Consider the following 18,755-nt stretch of genomic DNA (forward strand, 5'->3'; position numbering starts at 1 on the left):
AAAACAACAGAGCCACTTTAGAAAAGATACTGAAATAGATAGCTTATTGTCAGCATTAAAACACCCAATGTCTTAATAACCATATCATCCCTTATTACACAACAGTTGCATAAATAATTATCATAACTATAATATGGTATACACCTCAATGGGAAAAACGGACTGGCGACTGGAACTAGTAGAGACATCTATTGATAAAGTCTATTAATAAAACGCATTCGTCTCTGTAGCGTCATCTAGTAGGAAATAGTAGTATACTACTATTTAGAACTATATTTTTCTTTCAATTAAAAATTAAACAAAATGTAAAGATATAGATAGATATAGAATAGATATTTTTGAGTATATATTATTATGTGAATATTATATAATACATAAAGTTAGGTTTGAAAAGCTAGAACGTAGACCTAATTATCAAAATAAAGAAAAATAAACTGCACGGACTTCGCGCTGCTAAATGCTATTTGCTGTAGGTTGGCAGCACTGTCAGACTGACATAAAATCAGACATGGCGCGCCTTACCAAGACCTCGCAAGTGTTGAATATTTTCCTATATTCCTGTGTATTTTTATGTAGTTTTACGAAATTAGCGAGTGCAAGTGTTGAATTAGATGAAGACAATTGGCGGCAAATCCTCGATGGAGAATGGATGGTTGAATTGTGAGTGTTTTTCTGCAACCCGGTGCTTTTCAAAACGTGTCAAAATCTAAATTTTTAGTAAAAAATCTTGTAGAACTTGTTTCATATAAAATCAACAACTTTGCTACACATCTCCAAGTTTTGTATGTTAATTAGATATTGATATTGTTTCGTAATTTCGCTTTTACAAGTTACGTGTAGGTTGTCTTGTCCCAAGTCAATAAAAGTTCAATAAACTTCGCAAGGTCGATAGGGTCTAAAGAACCGTTTTAGAGTCTGCCGACCACCTATGACGCATCTATTGTGTCGGTATATATTGAAAAACTCATTTTTTGTATAAATATCACATGACTATAGTCATACTGGAACCAAATCTATCAAGCCGTATTTTGTAGTGACTCATTCAGTGATACATTTCGTTCTGGCGTAATTGAACGCTAAACGATGTTTAAGAACGTGAATAATTAATTCACAAAATTACTTTTAGAGTAGGTAGCTCTAAGTAATTGTTTAGTGATATTCATTTTAAAAACAGTTTTATTATTTTTATTTAAGTTGCAATCACAACCCTACCAGTAGTCAGTACACAACATAGCAAGTTTATGATTACAACTTGTACATAGATGAAATACCAGATCCCTAGCCCACGCAACATTTGAGACACAGGTTTACTGATGTTCCGGCAGCAACCCCTCCTGAAACCTACCAGTCCCTATGGTGAACCTAAAAGTAACCCCTATGCAGAGGTTTTACTTGGTCTTCTTCCCTTATTTTACCCTTATTTTTCCTTCTTCCCTTATTTTATGCGTGGGCTAGGGATCTGGTATGTCATCTATGTACAAGTTGTAATCATAAACTTGCTATGTTGTGTACTGACTACTGGTAGGGTTGTGATTGCAACTTAAATAAAAAAAAAAAATTGTTTTTAAAATGAATATCAAGAATATACCTCGTCACATAAACTGTGTGGTTTGAGATGAGGTGAGTGACCTAGTTGTCGTTAATTGTTTTATACTTAAGTTGATCAATAAAAAAACATGGGGAATAGGGTGGAATAGTCATTACAGACGACTAATCACCCGTCTGGAAATGGCAGATGTACCCTCATTAAATAAATAATAGGCGCCATCTCTACCCACGGTACAATATTGACTCGGTCAGCTTAAAATAAAATACCCTAGAGCTAAATGTTAAACCAGTCTCGCCTTAATATGACAATTTCTAATGAGAAATTATCAATTAAATTAAAATAAATAAAATATCAAAGAACACATGTGCTCTTAGTCAAGGACAGATTGCAGGATAATACTAGGGAAAAAATTTAATCTTTAGAAGCATACAAGCTTGTTATATTAACTCTAAACCTACATACTAGGAGCACCTTGATGTAACACCAACAACTATTCAAATAATTTGTGAGTCACTGTTACATCATAGTTTTCGCAACACTCCATTCACTTTTGGACAAAGCTACTTAGATTATATAAATACAATAGCAGTCATAAATAAAACAGAAACAACAGTTTTCTTTTGATCTCACAGGAATTGTTATTTTCGGGGATTCTGTCTCTGGCTAGTATTTTCAAAAATTGGGTTTCTTATTCTTCAATCCCAAGTTTTATGTATGTATAGATTCTAGATCTTCTATAGATTGCTAGCTGTGGGAACCTAGTGGGTAAGGCTTCAACAACCCTATGCAGATGTCATGATGGTGGTTACAGCAGATCAGAATACAGCTATGAACACCTTTCTTCTACCCATGGGCGTTGTATAAAAAAATATAAAGGACGAGCACTAGTGTCCTTTATGCTACTACTACCATATAATGCAAACACCAACCGGTTTCCCCAGTTTGGTGATATGGGCAAACCCTCCTATCCAGCAGTCCATGACAGTCAGTCCATGAGTGTGTTTTAAGCTATAAAATATAACTCACTTCAACAGTAAAGAAATTGTGTGGAAACCCATACCTCTGGCAGTTCTCCATAATGTTCTCAAAGGTGTGTGAAATCTGACAATATGCATTTGGCAAGTGTGTTGATCTATGGCCAAATGGGAATAGCAGTTTACCCTGCTCAACCTGAGTGGATTCCTGCACCCTTCTTCTCCTGGGCTTGTCTCCGTATTTTGTTGACTGGGACATTCCGTTATATGTAGTTCCACTGGTAGGACTCCCCGCTGGGTCACTCCACACGCACCCTATAGTCAGCTGATAATGAGTTGATTGATGGTATTAGTACATGATAGTAGAAATAATGATTATGGTAGTAGATTTTATGACAGAGCTCGTCTGGGGAAGTACTACAGCATTGTTACATTGCTGTGTTCTCTGTGAAGGATGTGAAAGCCGTGGAATTATGGGCATGTGAGGCTTAATCATGCTCCCCAGGAAACAGGGTAGCACTTCATACACATTCTTTGTATGTTGCTCTATTTATAAATTCAAATTTATTTCAATTTATTTCAAGTAGGCCTCCTTTATAAGCACTTTTGAAATGTCAAGTATGAATTTTTGTAGTGACTCTACCACCGGTTCGGAAATACAGATTCTACGCAGCAGAGCCAGCAAGAAACTGAGTAGTTACTCTTTTCCAAAATCAACATTTACAATCATTTTTCTATATTGCGGGAGATGAGAGCGAGGCTGGCAGCTTCCAATCTCCCTTGTCATTGAAATAATATATGCTATATAATAGAATAGAAAAACTATATTGCAACACAACACAATAGGAAAATACAAAGAAAACAGTAATAGTACTTAGTGCTAGGGTGCAAAGGCGGCCTTATCATTAAAAGTGATCTAATATCTATATAAAGGCCACCTGAGCGTACGAAGCCGATAAAAAAGTGGAAAGTGGATGGTGCATAAACATACATACTACATTTACTACATTAACTACACAAATACCGATATAAATTTATATATACTAAAATAGATAAATATGATATATATTTATGCTATTATATAAGATAAGTAGTAATTTTTTAAGCGATGTTTAAACAGGTGAATGGTTTCGGAATGACGTATTTCCCAGGGGAGCGAGTTCCACAGTGTTACAGCTTTAACAGTGAATGACTCAGCGGGCGATGGAGAGAGCTATGCTCGGAGTATCTCCACGCAATCGAATCAGAAATGTGGAGATTCGTAGAAGAACCAGAGTTACCGACATAGCTCAACGAGTCGCGAAGCTGAAGTGGCGATGGGCCGGGCACATAGTTCGGAGAAAGGATGGACGTTGGGGTCCCAAGGTGCTGGAATGGCAGCCCCGAACTGGTAAGCGCAGCGTTGGTCGACCCCCAACGAGGTGGACAGACGACATTAGGCGTGTCGCAGGTAGCCGCTGGATCCCAGCGGCTCAGAACCGTGGAATTTGGAACTCCCTACAAAAGACCTATGTCCAGCAGTGGACGTCTATCGGTTGATATGATGATAAGGGAATCTCAAGCTTTTTGTCATTCGCCGACCGGAGACTGACAAGATGCTATAGATTTCCTACCAACCATCATCCAGGGCCATCAGCTTGGCCCGTCAATCATTAATATAAAAAGATGATGATGATAAATATTTCCTGTTTCCAGTTATGCACCATGGTGCCCCGCGTGCAACGCCCTGTCCCCGGCATGGCAAGAGCTATCGAACATAGCGCAGAAGAAGAACCTGGGACTGAGGGCTGGCGCAGTGGACGTTACTAAGTCACCGGGGCTTAGTGGCAGATTTGTTGTCACTGCGTTGCCTACTATTTACCAGTGAGTGACTTGCATTTATAATTTTTTTATTAGGGTTCTTACCTACACGTGTAGGAAATATCAATATTATTAATTTTTAAAATGCATACAAAAATTACGGAACCGACAGGTTTTGAAAATTTAATTAAGTCTTATATCTTTAAACGAGCAATTCTTGTATATATATAATTGGAATCTCGGAATCGGCTCCAATGATTTTCATGAAATTTAGTATACAGGGGATTTCGGGATTATAGGATTTTAATCGAATTTTTAGAAGAAAAATTTAATTATTAGAAAATGTCATTTTATTCGTGTTTTCCGGTAATAACCGATTTGGTGCAGAATAAGTTGCACGGGTCAGCTAGTATAAATAAATTGGGCAATTTATTTATATTTATATTTAATATTAATTCATTTCGTTTTAGTTTTCAATAGTCAAATTAAGTAAATGTCAACTTCTTCTAAGATATACTTTCAAAGTTCCATAATACAATGAGAAAGTTATGGTGTGTTGTATTTTTTTTTTTTGGTAAGAATGTAAATTTTAAACAAAAACCGGCTGATTAATTACTTCAGACTGCCGATTGGCGCGGTTTGCAGCGACCCTGCTTTCTGAGCCCAAGGCCGTGGGTTCGATTCCCACTACTGGAAAATGTTTGTGTGATGAGCATGAATGTTTTTCAGTGTCTGGGTGTTTATATTTATATTCTAAGTATTTATGTATATAATTCATAAAAATATTCATCAGCTAAATCACATAACACAAGCTAAGCTTACTTTGGGGCTAGATGGCGATGTGTGGATTGTCGTAGTATATTTATTTATTTAATTATATTATTTATTTTATTTCACTACAGATTAGCCCTCGACTGCAATCTCAACTAGTGGTAATTGATGATTCGGCGTAAGGTGGTAGAGGGCTAATCTGTTATATACGGCAGTTATATTGTAACCTAAAAAAGGCCTAATCGGTTCCAAAGTAAAAGTGAAAAATATCTTTATTCAAGTTAGCCCATAGGTGGCACTTTTGATGCGTACATAAGAATGACACGGTAGTGAGATGATGGCGATAACCACATTCGTAAACTTAAAACTAAAGTTACGAGGGTTCCAAACGCATCCTGGTCTAAGAAGAAGCCCACAAAATTTTCTATATTGTACCGGAACACCAAATTGTTTGGCCGCACGGATTTATCATTAGGGTGGTAACTAGCCACGGCCGAAGCCTCTCGGTTAGTCAGACAATCGGTTCTCCGAGCTATGTGCCCCGTCCATTTCCTCTTCAGCTTTGCGACACATTAAGGTATATTATAGACGACAGTGTTACCACTTCGCAAGGCAGATTGTAAAATCGACCTGTATGCCGTCACGGTAAATGACATAACGCTCTTCCATGTGTGTCCACGTATACCACCCATTATTTTTTTTAAGGTTCCATACCCAAAGGGTAAAACGGGACTCTATTACTAAGGCTCCTCTGTCCGCCAGTCTGTCTGTCGGTCAAGGCTGTACTCATGAACCGTGTTAGAACAGTTAAGATTTTCACTGATGATTATTTGTATTTCTGCTGCCACTAAAACAAATGAAATAAGAAACAATAAAATAAATATATGAATGGTTTTTTTTGCTGTTTTTATAGATAACGGAGTTTAGAACTCTGGTGCGCAAAACAGACCCGCACTCGGCCTTTTTTTTTTTAACTAACTTGTAAGCTCTAAAATAATGTACAGCTATTTATTACATTATGGTATCCACCTTCCAGTGTGAAGGACGGTGTGTTCCGGCAGTACAAGGGGCCGCGTGATGCGGACTCCATGGCCGACTACGTGGAGCGAGGCCGCTGGAAGCAGACCGAGGCCATACCCTCCTGGAAGTCACCGGACTCGCTGCAGATGGGCCTCGTCGCACACTTCTTCAAACTCAGCCAGGCCTTGCGGGTAATTATCAGTTTTGGCTATTTCCTTTGTCATCTGTTTAGTTTTATGGACGGCCGACTCGAGCTGTGATCAGTCCAAGGCCGTGGGTTTGATTCCCAGGACTGGAAAATGTTTGGGTGATGAACATGAATGTTTTTGAGTTACGGCGTTTTTTTTTTTTATATAAATATAAATAAATAAATAAATATACTACGACAATACACACACCGCCAAAGTAAGCGTAGCTTGTGTAGCGTACTAAGATAATTGATGAATACATTTATGAATAATATACATATAAACAACCAGACACTGAAAAACATTCATGTTCTTCACACAAACATTTTCCAGTTGTGGGAATCGAACCCACGGCCTTGGGCTCAGAAAGCAAGTACAAAAATATAATTTATATTCCATACATATTATGATGACAAAAACGTATTACTTCAGTGGTGTGGGTTAAAGCCCACTCGTTTTTATTATCTTAACAATTTTAAAACTAACTTTACAAGTGCCTTAAATGTTTTATTTTCCACGCAGGGTGTACATGAAACGCTTATGGAGACCTACGGGATGCCAATGTGGGGCTCGTACCTCATCTTCGCAGTGGCCACTATATGCATTGGTGCAATACTCGGACTGGTGAGATACATTCACTTTTAAATGAACGACTTCTTCTTTGTCGTTACACTCTTGACAGAGTGGTCGTGGTCATCATGAAACGTCTTTGAGGGCAATGTCACTCAGACTTAATCTGATCGGTCCATCGCATGGGTGACCTTCCTCGACCTCGCCATAAGTCACCCAGATCGCGAACTGCGAGGTCGTACAATCATACATATACCTTGGTGCTTTAGTTTCGAACAATGGAGGTTGCGTATAAGTAGTAAAGCGACGTATGGCGATAGCTAGAACTGCGATGGACAGGCTGAAGAAAATATGGAAAAACAGGAACATAACAAAAGCTACTTAGATCCGGCTTGTTCAAACACTTGTTTTCCCCATATTTTTATACGCTGCAGAGACGAGGACTTTGCGACTAGTCGACAAGAAGAAAATTGATGCTCTGGAGATGTGGTGCTGGAGACGAATGCTTGGAGTGACATGGACCGATTTTCGTACCAATATCTCTATACTCCAAGAAATCGGCATTAAAAACGTCTTTCGGCGGTAGTACGCCGCATCTTAAAATGAACGACTATTAAATGAATATTCATAAAAAAAAAAAGTTTCAGTTAATTATTAAATTCTGTATTACACACACAAAAACAAAATTTTAATATTAGTAGGGATTACAGTTCAAAAAAATTCTAAAATTATTTATTTCAAGTTTGCTTACTTTATAAGCGCTTTAGAAAAGTCAAGTATGTCTATCGTCAAGAATACAACTGGTAACAAAATAACAAAATAATATTAAAGGATGCGTTAGTATATATCACAAGAAATCACCCTGTAAAAATATTAAAACAAAAGAAGCATATTCGTTTTTCCATACAAACGAATTCAAAGCATTCTAAGTGTTTACTTATGACTACCCTATTGAAGATCAAAGACCGACACGCGCATACAACCTAAGCTACGCGACGCTGTGTCCCGTAGGCTGTTAGCGGCCAATTGGGTTTGCGGCGTATCGGTTTAGTACGCCCTTCCATATATTTTGTGTCCATAATTATCTAGTTTTGCGCTCACTTTACGCAGTTTGCGGCGTTACGTGCGCCGACTGTCTCAGTTAGTGGCCGACAGTAAAACTGGTTGCAATCGGCGGCGGCGATATGATGATTTTAATTTAGCATGTGATGTTAGGGCTGTGTCTGAATTATTTCAGTTAAAACTATCGCAGGGGAAAACTATTAGGTTTTCGGTTTCACAGACAACTCTCAGAGACAGGACATAATGTACCTCTAAAGCCTGTAAAGTATTATTTCGATTTTCATTTCCACTTTACTTATTTATAAATATTTTCAAATGACAATATGGGATGGTGATAACAAAAAAAACACCAGGCCAATTTCGTTGTGGTCTTCTTCTTAGACCAGGGCGCGTTTGGAACCCTCGTAGCTTTAGTTAAGTTTGCGAATGTAGTTATCGCCATCACCACTCACTACTATGTACACATTTTGTATATAATCAACGCATTAAAAGTGCCATCTATGTGCCTATTCGAATAAAGAAATATTTGACTTTGACTTTGACTTTATTATTTGTTTTATTTACATTAAAATTTACAAAAAAAAACTTATAGCTAGCATCAGAAAACCACCCAGGTTTGTAATATATACTAACAGAGAATTGAGTTTAGGTATGTTAACTACAGAACATTATTGCCAGTTAAAACATGCATAAAAATGTGTAAAAATGTTCAGAAGTGACTTAAAATAAATGAATAAATATACTGCAACCAAACCATCGCCATCTAGCCCCAAAGTAAGCGTAGCTTGTGTTATGGGTGCTAAGATGACTGATGAATATTTTTTTTATGAGTAATTTTTATTTAATTGTCGTAGTATATTTATTTATTTATTTTATTAATAACAGTAAATACTAAGACAAGTCGCCTTCAATATAAACTATAGTGGTTTTTCACAGCTTTCTTAAATATATAAAGTGACTTCTATGCCTTATGTCGACTGGGAGCGCATTCCACAGCTCTGGCTATTAATATTGTTACGGTCCACTTATAAAAATTGTTTATGCAATTCCAGTTGCTGGTGTGCTTGATCGACGTGATGTACCCCCCTCGGAAGCCGGAGAAGGTCATGATAAGTCGCGCCGAAGCGGAGAAGAGACGGCAACTAAGCGGCAAGAAAGATGACGACGACCAGGTCAGTTGGTGATTTTTAAATAATATTAATAATAAATAAATATACTAAGACAATAAACACACCGCCATCTAGCCCCAAAGTAAGCGTAGCTTCTGTTATGGGTACTTAGGTGACCGATGAATATTTTTTAATGAATAATATACATAAATACTTAGAATATACATATAAACACCCAGACACTGAAAAAAACTCCTGCTCATCACACAAACATTTTCCGGTAGTGGGAATCGAACCCACGGCCTTGGGCTCAGAAAGCAGGGTCGCTGCAAACTGCGCCAATCGGCCGTCAAATAATAATCCTACTTATTTATTTGCCAAATTGTGGGTACATAACAAGTACACATTTCATTAAACAGACCCTTCACAATCGACTGTCACAGACAGTCGATTGTGAAGGGTCTGCAAATTTTTTTAAAACTTTACCGTGAGATGGTGATAACAATAAATATCAATTAAAACAAACCGAAAAATCCCTCCTTTGCTATGTGCGTTAAGATATACAATAAATTAGATGCAGGTCTTTAAAATCACCCTACGTGGTTTTTTTTTATTATTTTGACATTATTATGATAACATTGATATTAACTGTATAATTTAATTATTAACTTATCAATGCTTGCTCAACAAGATTTTTGCAGACATGTGTAATGATTGTTCTTGTTGTGCACTTCCCATTTCGCATGCTTAATAGTAGAATATGGAGGAATGTTATTATAATAACAACCTATGTAAGTTCATATTCAGCGAATAGAATTTCATTTCAACAAAAAAAAAAATTACCTGGCTAAGTTTGTTGTGGGCTCTTCTTAGACCGGGCGCATTTGGAACCCTCGTAGCTTTATTTATTTATTTATTTATTTATTTAAACTCTTTATTTGTACACCACTACACAGTTAGGAAAATAAAGGACGAATAGAGAGAAACACAAAAAAACTGGAGTAGAATACAAAAGGTGGCCTTATCGCTAAAAAGCGATCTCTGCCAGGCAACCTTAAGATTAGGAGACAACAAGAGCGAGAACAAATAGGTGGTGTAAAATTATTATAAACCTACATACCAATAACTACATACGAATACATAAACAAAATATACACAAATAAAAACATAAAATAAAATATTTATAAATAAATTTAAAAATAATAAACTAATATATATTCTGAAAAGCTATATTAATTAATAGTGATATAAAAAAATAAAAAAATAAAAACAGTCGTCTTATTGCGCAATATAATAAGCTTTAACTGCATTTTTAAACAAGCATTTTTAAATAGCTTTAGGTTTAAGTTGGCGAACGAAGTTGTCACCATCCCCTTACAACTATGTAAACACATAATATGTATGAACGCTTCATAAGTGCCTGTGATAGGCCTACATGAATAAAGAAGTTTTGAATTTGAATGACTGGCTCTACGGGGTACAGGTCACCTCAGACTGAGAAGGGTTTAAGCCGTAGTACCACCACGCTGGCCCAGTGCAGATTGGTGGACTACACACGCCTTTGAGAACATTATGCAGAACTCAGGCATGAAGGTTTCCTTACGATGTTTTCCGACACCGTTAAAACGTTAAAGTATCATCATCCCAAGCAGAGACGGTTTTGGAGCATAGACCAAAATTAAGCACGGCCTACCCAAATGATTTTATATAACTCATATTGGAAGGGAAATTTTCAATTTTTTCATTGAATTTTTATGCATAACTGTCAAGTCAATTTACAATTATGTATTGTAAAGTCAACATCTCCTGAGGATGCTCCGGTTTCGGAGCGAAACGTACGTAGAGGGTACATTGCCGAAGATCTGTTTGGTGTGATGTATAAGTATTGAAGAAATTATTAATTTCACCGTACAGATTCTCCTGCTTCTCGCGGAGTAGAGCAATTTAAGCTTAATTTTCATAACACACTAGCGTACCCAGCCCGCTTCGCCGGGCTAGATTATGCTTTATTTTATTTAAACAATAAACTTACATCATTAAATTTTTAATGTAAAACTCATAATATTAAATCATTTATTTCTCTCCGTATTCATTCTCCTCTATTCTCTTCTCGAGCGGGTGAAAATCATTATCTACACCCATGTACACCCATCAATAGAATATCATCATAGTAAATAAAAGCTGTATTTGACAGTTCAAAAACAAGAGTGCTCCGATCGTCACCAAACTTTACAGGATTACTCGCCAGGTCATTCCGGAGATTCCCTGAAAGTTTCATTGAAATCGGTCCAGCCGTTTCGGAGCCTATACGGAACATACCCACACACATTCTCTTTTATACATATAGATACACTGTATATTGAAAATCTGGGTATTTTTTTTATATTATATAAAGTTTATTGTCATAAAACAGCCAAATAATGCCTTCCGCCCAACATATAAGTATAGCTTTGAAGGGATTTTTCATCTTTAATCTGTTTGTCTATGAACTCAGGAGCTGATCAATGACGATATCGTGGACGATGCGGAGAACAGTGACGCTGAGAAAAACTCGCCTAGCGATGTGAGTTTAATTAAATGAAGTTTAATATTATTACCATACCATACTGGGGTCGTTTTCGACCAGTTGACGTGTCTGTGTGTCTGTCTCCGGCACTGTAGCGCCCGAACAGATGAACTGATTGATTTTGTTTTGTTTGAAAGGTGAATTAGTCGGGAGCTATGTTGATGAAAATCTTTCAAAGATGGGCGCCGCTAAAAATGGCGGTGTGCATATTTTTCCACAATATTGGTATCAAATGAAAGGCTAACTAGTAGAATACTTTAAACTGTTAAAAATTTCAAATCCAAGATGGCCGCCACTAGAAAATGGCCAATTATATATTTTTTTGCAACTGCCTCAATATGGGTATCATATGATAGGGCTTGACTAATAGAATAACGTACACGATATTGAAATCTTGCTCATACTTTATGGTGTACCAATAAGTTGATATAAATTTCCAGACGTCAGAAGACGACAAGGAGAAGTCCGGAGCGGGCGACGAAGCACCCAGCAACGACGCCCCCGAGGTGCGCAAGCGCAGACCGCGCAAGGCTGACTAGAAATAGCCAACGCACATAGGTACACGAGTTTGGTTCCCGACCGTGCACGAACGGTGCTATGACGGTACCAAGTCAGGTGGGGTTAAGGGGGGGAACAATCTGCATACAAATTATTTAATGTTAACGTTTAATAGACTATAAACTCATCTTCCAGCTAAGGGGGATGACCCCGATACAACAACTTTTTAAACTAAAAATCCCCCCCCCCCCCCCCCCCCCCCAACCTGATAAATGATTGCCTTGTTCAGTAGGTTTAAGTAATGAAACGCTTTACGTTAAAAATTGTTACACGTTACGCTTTGATAAAACGTTTTATGATAAATTATATAAACTTATTTAAAAATAATTAAACATTTAACGTTAAAGTCATATTTTCATAACGGGCGTACCCGTTCTTTTCCATGGGGAGATTAAGCCGTCAAATAACTTATTTTCCCGTGGGAAAGCATTAGCCAACTCTTAAACATGGCATTACACCCAGTGGCGTTCACTTCACACATGCACAAAAGCACTGCATACCCAAATTATTTGATATAAATCGTATTGGAGGTGAATTTTTACATTTTATGCCATGTACTTGCTTTATGCATACCCTGGTCAAAAACCCTGTGCACGCCACTGATTAGACCTTAACCAATGTCTTCATTTTCACCATCAATTTGTTGCAAAATATTTTACATCTTCTACCGCAATGTTTTATCAAGAAAACATTTCACTTTGAATATAAAACGTTTTACGGTGAAACACTAAAACTTTTCACTGTAAAAATGTTAGCTTTTTACTCCATAACATTAAAATGTTTATCGTTTTATTTTATGTATAACTTAAACGTAAACTAAGTTTTGTTTTTAAAAAACATGTTTAAAATTGCGCGCTTTCGAAAATGCACCACATTTTTATTTTATTTTTTTTCATTCTAAGCCACGCACCATTGTTTGATAAGTATTATTTTTAGATTTTTTAAAAAATAAACTACACTAAATGATAATTAATTAATAATATAGAATTTTTAGTTTTAATTTTATTGTTTTTACAATTGAATTAACATTGGAAGATCCGAAACTGGGCTTGATTTTTTATGTGAACTCGATTTTATAAACATTCCTATGACGTAATTAAAACAAAAATTGTACTTATCTGCCATTTTATTTCCATGCTCACTAAAATGGGCTCAGGGAATTTCGCTTATTTTCTATCTACTTAATCTCTCTACCGCTTATATTATAAACTGCTCCTAATATTATAAATATGAAAGTGTTTGTTTTGTTTTTTTGACTTTACTTCACGCCCTAAGTAATAAACTGATAAACTTGATTTTTGGCATAGAGTCAGTTGGGAAAATGGGAAGTAACTGTAGTTATTTTTTATCCAAGGAAACGGTTCCCATGGAATTTTATCATGGAATAAACGCGAAAGGAGAAAGCGGGCACCGGTAATGTTTGAAAATAATTGTCTATGAAATCTAGATCTCAGCATAACGTTATAATTTTTTTTTTTTACAAGTTGCTTCATGACCGTTAACCTGATTGTGACGATGCAGTCTAAGAAGCTAGCGGTTTTGGTATGATAGTTATTTTATTCCTATACCCAAATTAGGTACATCGTACCGGACCACTAAATCGCTTGGCGTTCCGGTACGATGCCACGACCGAAGCCATCCAATAGACAAGACAAGAGAAATTTCGGAAAATATAAATCCACAAATTGAATCCAAGAAACCGCCTCCGCACCGCCCCGTTTACAACTCATAGGATGCTTCTTATTAGACCAAACTGTTATTTTTTTTCGTTTCATTATTTTTTACCAATGGCAGACTTTGGACAGATACCGGGTATCCTATCTATCGGGCCATCTTAGTGCTCTAATATAAAAAAAGTAGTTTTGTTACCACGGAGTTAATCGTATTTATAAGACAGTTACTGTTTAGGCGAACATGTGGCGAATAATGAACTCTTTTTTTTACTTTTTTACTTTACTCGCATTTATGGCGTTGACCTTAAGACTTTGATGATTATGATATATAATGGAATTTAGTATTTCTATGTCACGAAGACAGTTTAGTGTCGGATGTATAGATAAGCGTTTTTGTGTTTTGGTACCCATGTTCTTTAGCCCGTGAAATCTTCAGCAGGAGCAGCGCTTTTTGTTATACAACTCGTCTGGGGAACCAGCTAAGCAGAATCGTTGCTTTGCTCCGGCCCGAACGACATGGTTGCACCTTCGCCGTTGTAATAACAGGCGCATGAGACTTAACGCCTACGCCTCAAGATAGAAAATAAATCCCCCCCCCCCCCAGGGGGTAGTCATGTGCATTTAATAAAATTCATCAAAAAATAAAATAATAATTTCTGCATTTAGACATTTTGAAATCAGCTGAAACCTATTAAAATATTTATGTCAGCTGCATGTTACGAACGCAATTGATAACGCTGCCGCACCGCGCCGCTCACACTCGATAAAGGATACTTCTTATTGACCAAACTATTAATTTTGTTATTTTTTTTTCATGAATTTCATAGTTTCATAATTTTTGATCTCGGACAGACGGACACTTTGTAGCACGTGTTACAGACGACAATCTGCTTCGTTTGTACTACATAATATTTAAAAAAAAAACTCGCATTGGTGCTTAAACCCTCTCATTATATGAGAGAGGTCCGAGCCCACCAATGGGATATTAATACACTGAGCATGTACCCTTGTAATCATGACATGACACGCAATCTTAGACTTGATTACGTGATAAAAATTAAACTATTGCCTTAAGTAAAATAGACCTAACTACGCTGGTTTTAAAGTCGTATACTCTGTACCACTGATTTTTATATTCTAAACGTTCCGCTAGAAGCGCTACGATACACGAATTTGAGCTTTAAACCAGTCGAATTCGGTTCATTTTGCTCTGACGATAAAGCATTTCGAAATGACTTCTATTAGGTAAGTTAATAAAGCATAAGTAAAAATAACAAAAGCGATCTTAAGTAATACTTGAAACTAATATGCAACGAAAAAAGTTAGAAACTCTGCCCAAAGGGCTACTTCCATCGCTTAAAGAAGTATTATCATAATAATGTCACGTTTCGTTTCGGAATTACAATCGTAAGACTACTGGCCTTCGTGATAAAGAACTTTATACTAACAAATGCTATTTTATGAAATGGTAACAAATTTAAAATGTCTGCTGGTTTTACATAGATATCGAGAAATCTACATTTGCTGCGTGAACATCGACAAAATTGCATTGTACAAAGAATAAATATAGAATGATATAGTTGGAATTGTATTGAATAACAAACATAGTTAGCTTGCTAATAAAGTAATGGTATTTATACAGTTGTGTTTTATTTATTTAACTAGCCCAAACAATTTACTGGCTACTTTGAAAAAAATATTGTATTACCATAGGCTAAAGTTGAAAATTGTATAAACATAGATACCGTCATATTCTGTATATTTTAGCTGGACTTACCTACAGTCGGGCAAAAATGTTGGGTCATCATTATCGTAACCTTAACCCCTTCTCATTGTGGAAGGAGGTAATGGGTCAACACTTTACCTCCTTCCACAATGAGAAGGGGTTAAGGCCGTATTCCATCACGCTGGCACAGTGCGGATTAGAGGACAAAATTGTATTCCGTTAATACACTTCACTACACTATCTTAGCACTGCAGTTAAAATTGTCGACGAAACTGTACCTTGGGGTCCCAAGGTGCTGGTATGGCGTCCCCGCAGCTTTGGTCGACCCCCAACGAGTTGGACGGATGTCATCAAGCGAGTCGCTGAACCACTGGATCGAAGCGGAACAAGACCTTGGTATTTGGAACTCCCTACAAAATACCTATGTCCAGTAAGATCAAGCGGTACTTCACGCCTGAACAGCTTCTCATCTTGTACCAAGCTCAAGTTCGATCGTGCATTGAGTACTGTTCCCATTTCTGCCAAGTATCAGCTTGATGCCCTGGATTCAGTTGATCGCCGTGCTAGAAGGCGCATCGGTGACCTAGCCAATAAAAAACTTCAGTTTAGAACATCGTCGCAAGGTTGCCTGCCTTTCGGTATTCTATAGGATATATTTCGGAGAAAGTGCTCAAAAACTGTAAGATCTACATACGTGGTCGATATACCGCGGACGCGTACGAAGCGCTTCGCATCTTCGTTTCTGATCCGCACCGCTAGGATCTGGAATGCTGCCAGCTACCATTTGCCCCAGTACCTACAATAGGAGTTCCTTCAAATCGAGAGTGAATAGGCATCTTTTAGGCAAGCGCGCTCCACCTTAGGCTGCATCATCGCTTACCATCAGATGTGATTGCAGTCAAGCGCTCGTCTATAAACATTAAAATGTATATATATATATATATATATGTGGTACGCTTTATAAGTGCCTGTGATAGGCCTACATGAATAAAGAAAATTTGAATTTGTCATACAAAAATACGCAGTGTCAAATGTATATCGCGTGCAAGCGACATGCCTCGGGAATCGTTTATTTTGTTCTCGTTTTCAAAGCTACCTCCCGCCGAGCTATCACTTAACCCAATTTCAGTGCAGTGGGTATTCTAAATAGAAAAAGTAGGTCGGGTCAAGTAAATATTGGCTTTGCTTTGGTTTTTTAATGTCCCAGTTTTATCGACGAAGTCATAATCTCAGGACGGTGAACTGATACAATACTTAGTTTCTACAATAATATTGTAGGGCATTTTATTTTATCCAATGAGGAATTTACATCAATAAATTAGTAATTCTCAGTAGGGCCAGCCCTGAATCAGGTGCTATCCATCCCCGCTCTTCGGAGAGCAAGTAAAGACATTAGCTATTAATGCCAGTAACTAATATTATTAATTGTTAAAGTTGCTGACCGACCTGTCATTTCACTACAAAATTTGAAATTAGTATCTACCTTACCATCTATAAGTGTCACGATAGGGACAGGACAGACGATATCCATCTAATAGGAAGCCGCTGGACGAAGTGGCCCAAGAATGTAGAATTTGGAGAACTCCCAACAGGACATGTCCAGCAGTGGACGTGGGCTATCGTATGATACATGCACTCCGATTCTGTATCTCATTTAACACCAAATTTAAAAATAATATTTCGTGGAAAATTTCCACGAAATAACCTTTTCAACAGACTTAAAAAAACGAGGTTCTCAATTCGACTTTATGTGTTTTTTTTATATATATATTTGTTATGCGATTAGTCCACAAAATTATACACCGATTTTGAAGATTGTTTTTTTGTTTGGTATGTCATACGTCACAGGAGGTGGTCCAATTTTAATTTGGTCAAGATTAGCAGGTGGACCCCTTGACAGGGGATATACTTAACCACCTGCTAAATCACGGGAAGTTTACCCTAAGCTGTAGGAGAAGGTAAAATTTTATCCTTTCCCCGGGGAGATAATTGTCTCCTGCCCATGCTAGCCGTTGCTGATGATGATAAATTACCCAACTGCAGATGTCATATTATACTACATCTAGGTACGTGTTACGGTTTCGATGACTTTGAACTCGTGCTCGTCTCGGTTTGGCCATAATATCGGCGCTAGAATAGAACGTTCTTTGTTATTTAATAAACGTGTTTTCTTTCTTTCTTTTAAATCTTGTTAGAATTAGGTTAATACAGTTAGCAACTCGTTGGAAAGGTTACTGGATCTGTCATCGAATTACGTTGGGTAGAAAACATTTTCGTCTGGTGGTCCGGTGAAAATAAAACAAAAAAAATTACGCATCATTTACAAAAATAGTTCATTTTATTATTATTTTTATATTAAATTTAAATTAACCCTTACTAAACATTAACAAAGTTAAGGCTATCTTAACTATTCGGATGAGTTTAATGTGTCTGATAAAACAAAAATAATTAACGTATATAATAACCTTTAAAATGTACTGATAGCAAAAAAAAAGAGTTCTCGGAATGTTAATTATTTTTCGAATTAATTAATAGCTATGTTATATAGATTTCATGAAAATATATTATCTGTCGGTTAAAAAAATAATAATGAAGGTGCATTCAAACTAGTCACCATAGTGAAATAATAGCTGGTGGCAAAAATGAAATTATTAGCACGCGTGTCAAGAGGAATATCTCCCATGGGATTAACGAGACTTTTATCGACGATATTGTGAATATGTTGATAATTGATAGAAACTGTGCTGAAATTAGAGGCCGTTTACAGCGTGCGTGCAGCGTGAATGCACCTTTACTTGTAGTTTGGAGATTGAAGCTTATTTCTTTTTAAATGCTAAGTTAATGATGAAACATGATAATACAAATTAAATATAAATTTTAAAGTTACTTTTATTTTTGAAGGTCTATTAACTGTAGTTATAAAAAAATACACACTCCTTTTTATAAATAATCTTGCTACCAATTGAGATTCACAGCTCAAGACTATTAAGGTATTTATAAAAAAATCAGCTTCTGTGTTACTGTTTGCAAAACTTGAAAGTAATGAATTGATTTTAAATTTTTATACAAAGTTGCATAACAGTAAGTGCGTAATATCAGAATGGCTTATAGCAAAGAATGGCCGGGTACAGTTAGTTCTTATATGATATAAATAAAAGAATATTTAAATATACATTTAAGAGTCTGCTG

At 36.7% G+C, this 18,755-nt stretch overlaps 1 protein-coding gene across 1 annotated transcript; it reads left to right on the forward strand.

Annotated features, from left to right (window-relative positions):
* The first annotated feature begins 484 nt into the window (after positions 1-484).
* LOC120634943 (thioredoxin-related transmembrane protein 1-like) lies at positions 485-13,077 on the forward strand. The gene is made up of 7 exons (XM_039905840.1): positions 485-660; positions 4,219-4,386; positions 6,131-6,305; positions 6,825-6,926; positions 8,987-9,106; positions 11,538-11,606; positions 12,050-13,077. The coding sequence occupies exons 1-7, from the start codon at positions 509-511 to the stop codon at positions 12,146-12,148; spliced, it is 885 nt and encodes a 294-aa protein (XP_039761774.1). The 5' UTR covers positions 485-508; the 3' UTR covers positions 12,149-13,077.
* The last annotated feature ends 5,678 nt before the right edge of the window (positions 13,078-18,755 follow it).

The sequence above is a fragment of the Pararge aegeria genome, chromosome 25 (genome assembly GCF_905163445.1).
Source record: "Pararge aegeria chromosome 25, ilParAegt1.1, whole genome shotgun sequence".
Classification (NCBI taxonomy): Eukaryota; Metazoa; Arthropoda; class Insecta; order Lepidoptera; family Nymphalidae; genus Pararge; species Pararge aegeria.

Coding starts and splice junctions, on each gene's coding strand:
- LOC120634943 (XM_039905840.1), top strand. CDS start 509: ATGGCGCGCCTTACCAAGACCTCGCAAGTGTTGAATATTTTCCTATAT. Junction 6,306..6,824: donor AACTCAGCCAGGCCTTGCGG/GTAATTATCAGT, acceptor TTTTCCACGCAG/GGTGTACATGAAACGCTTAT. Junction 6,927..8,986: donor TTGGTGCAATACTCGGACTG/GTGAGATACATT, acceptor ATGCAATTCCAG/TTGCTGGTGTGCTTGATCGA.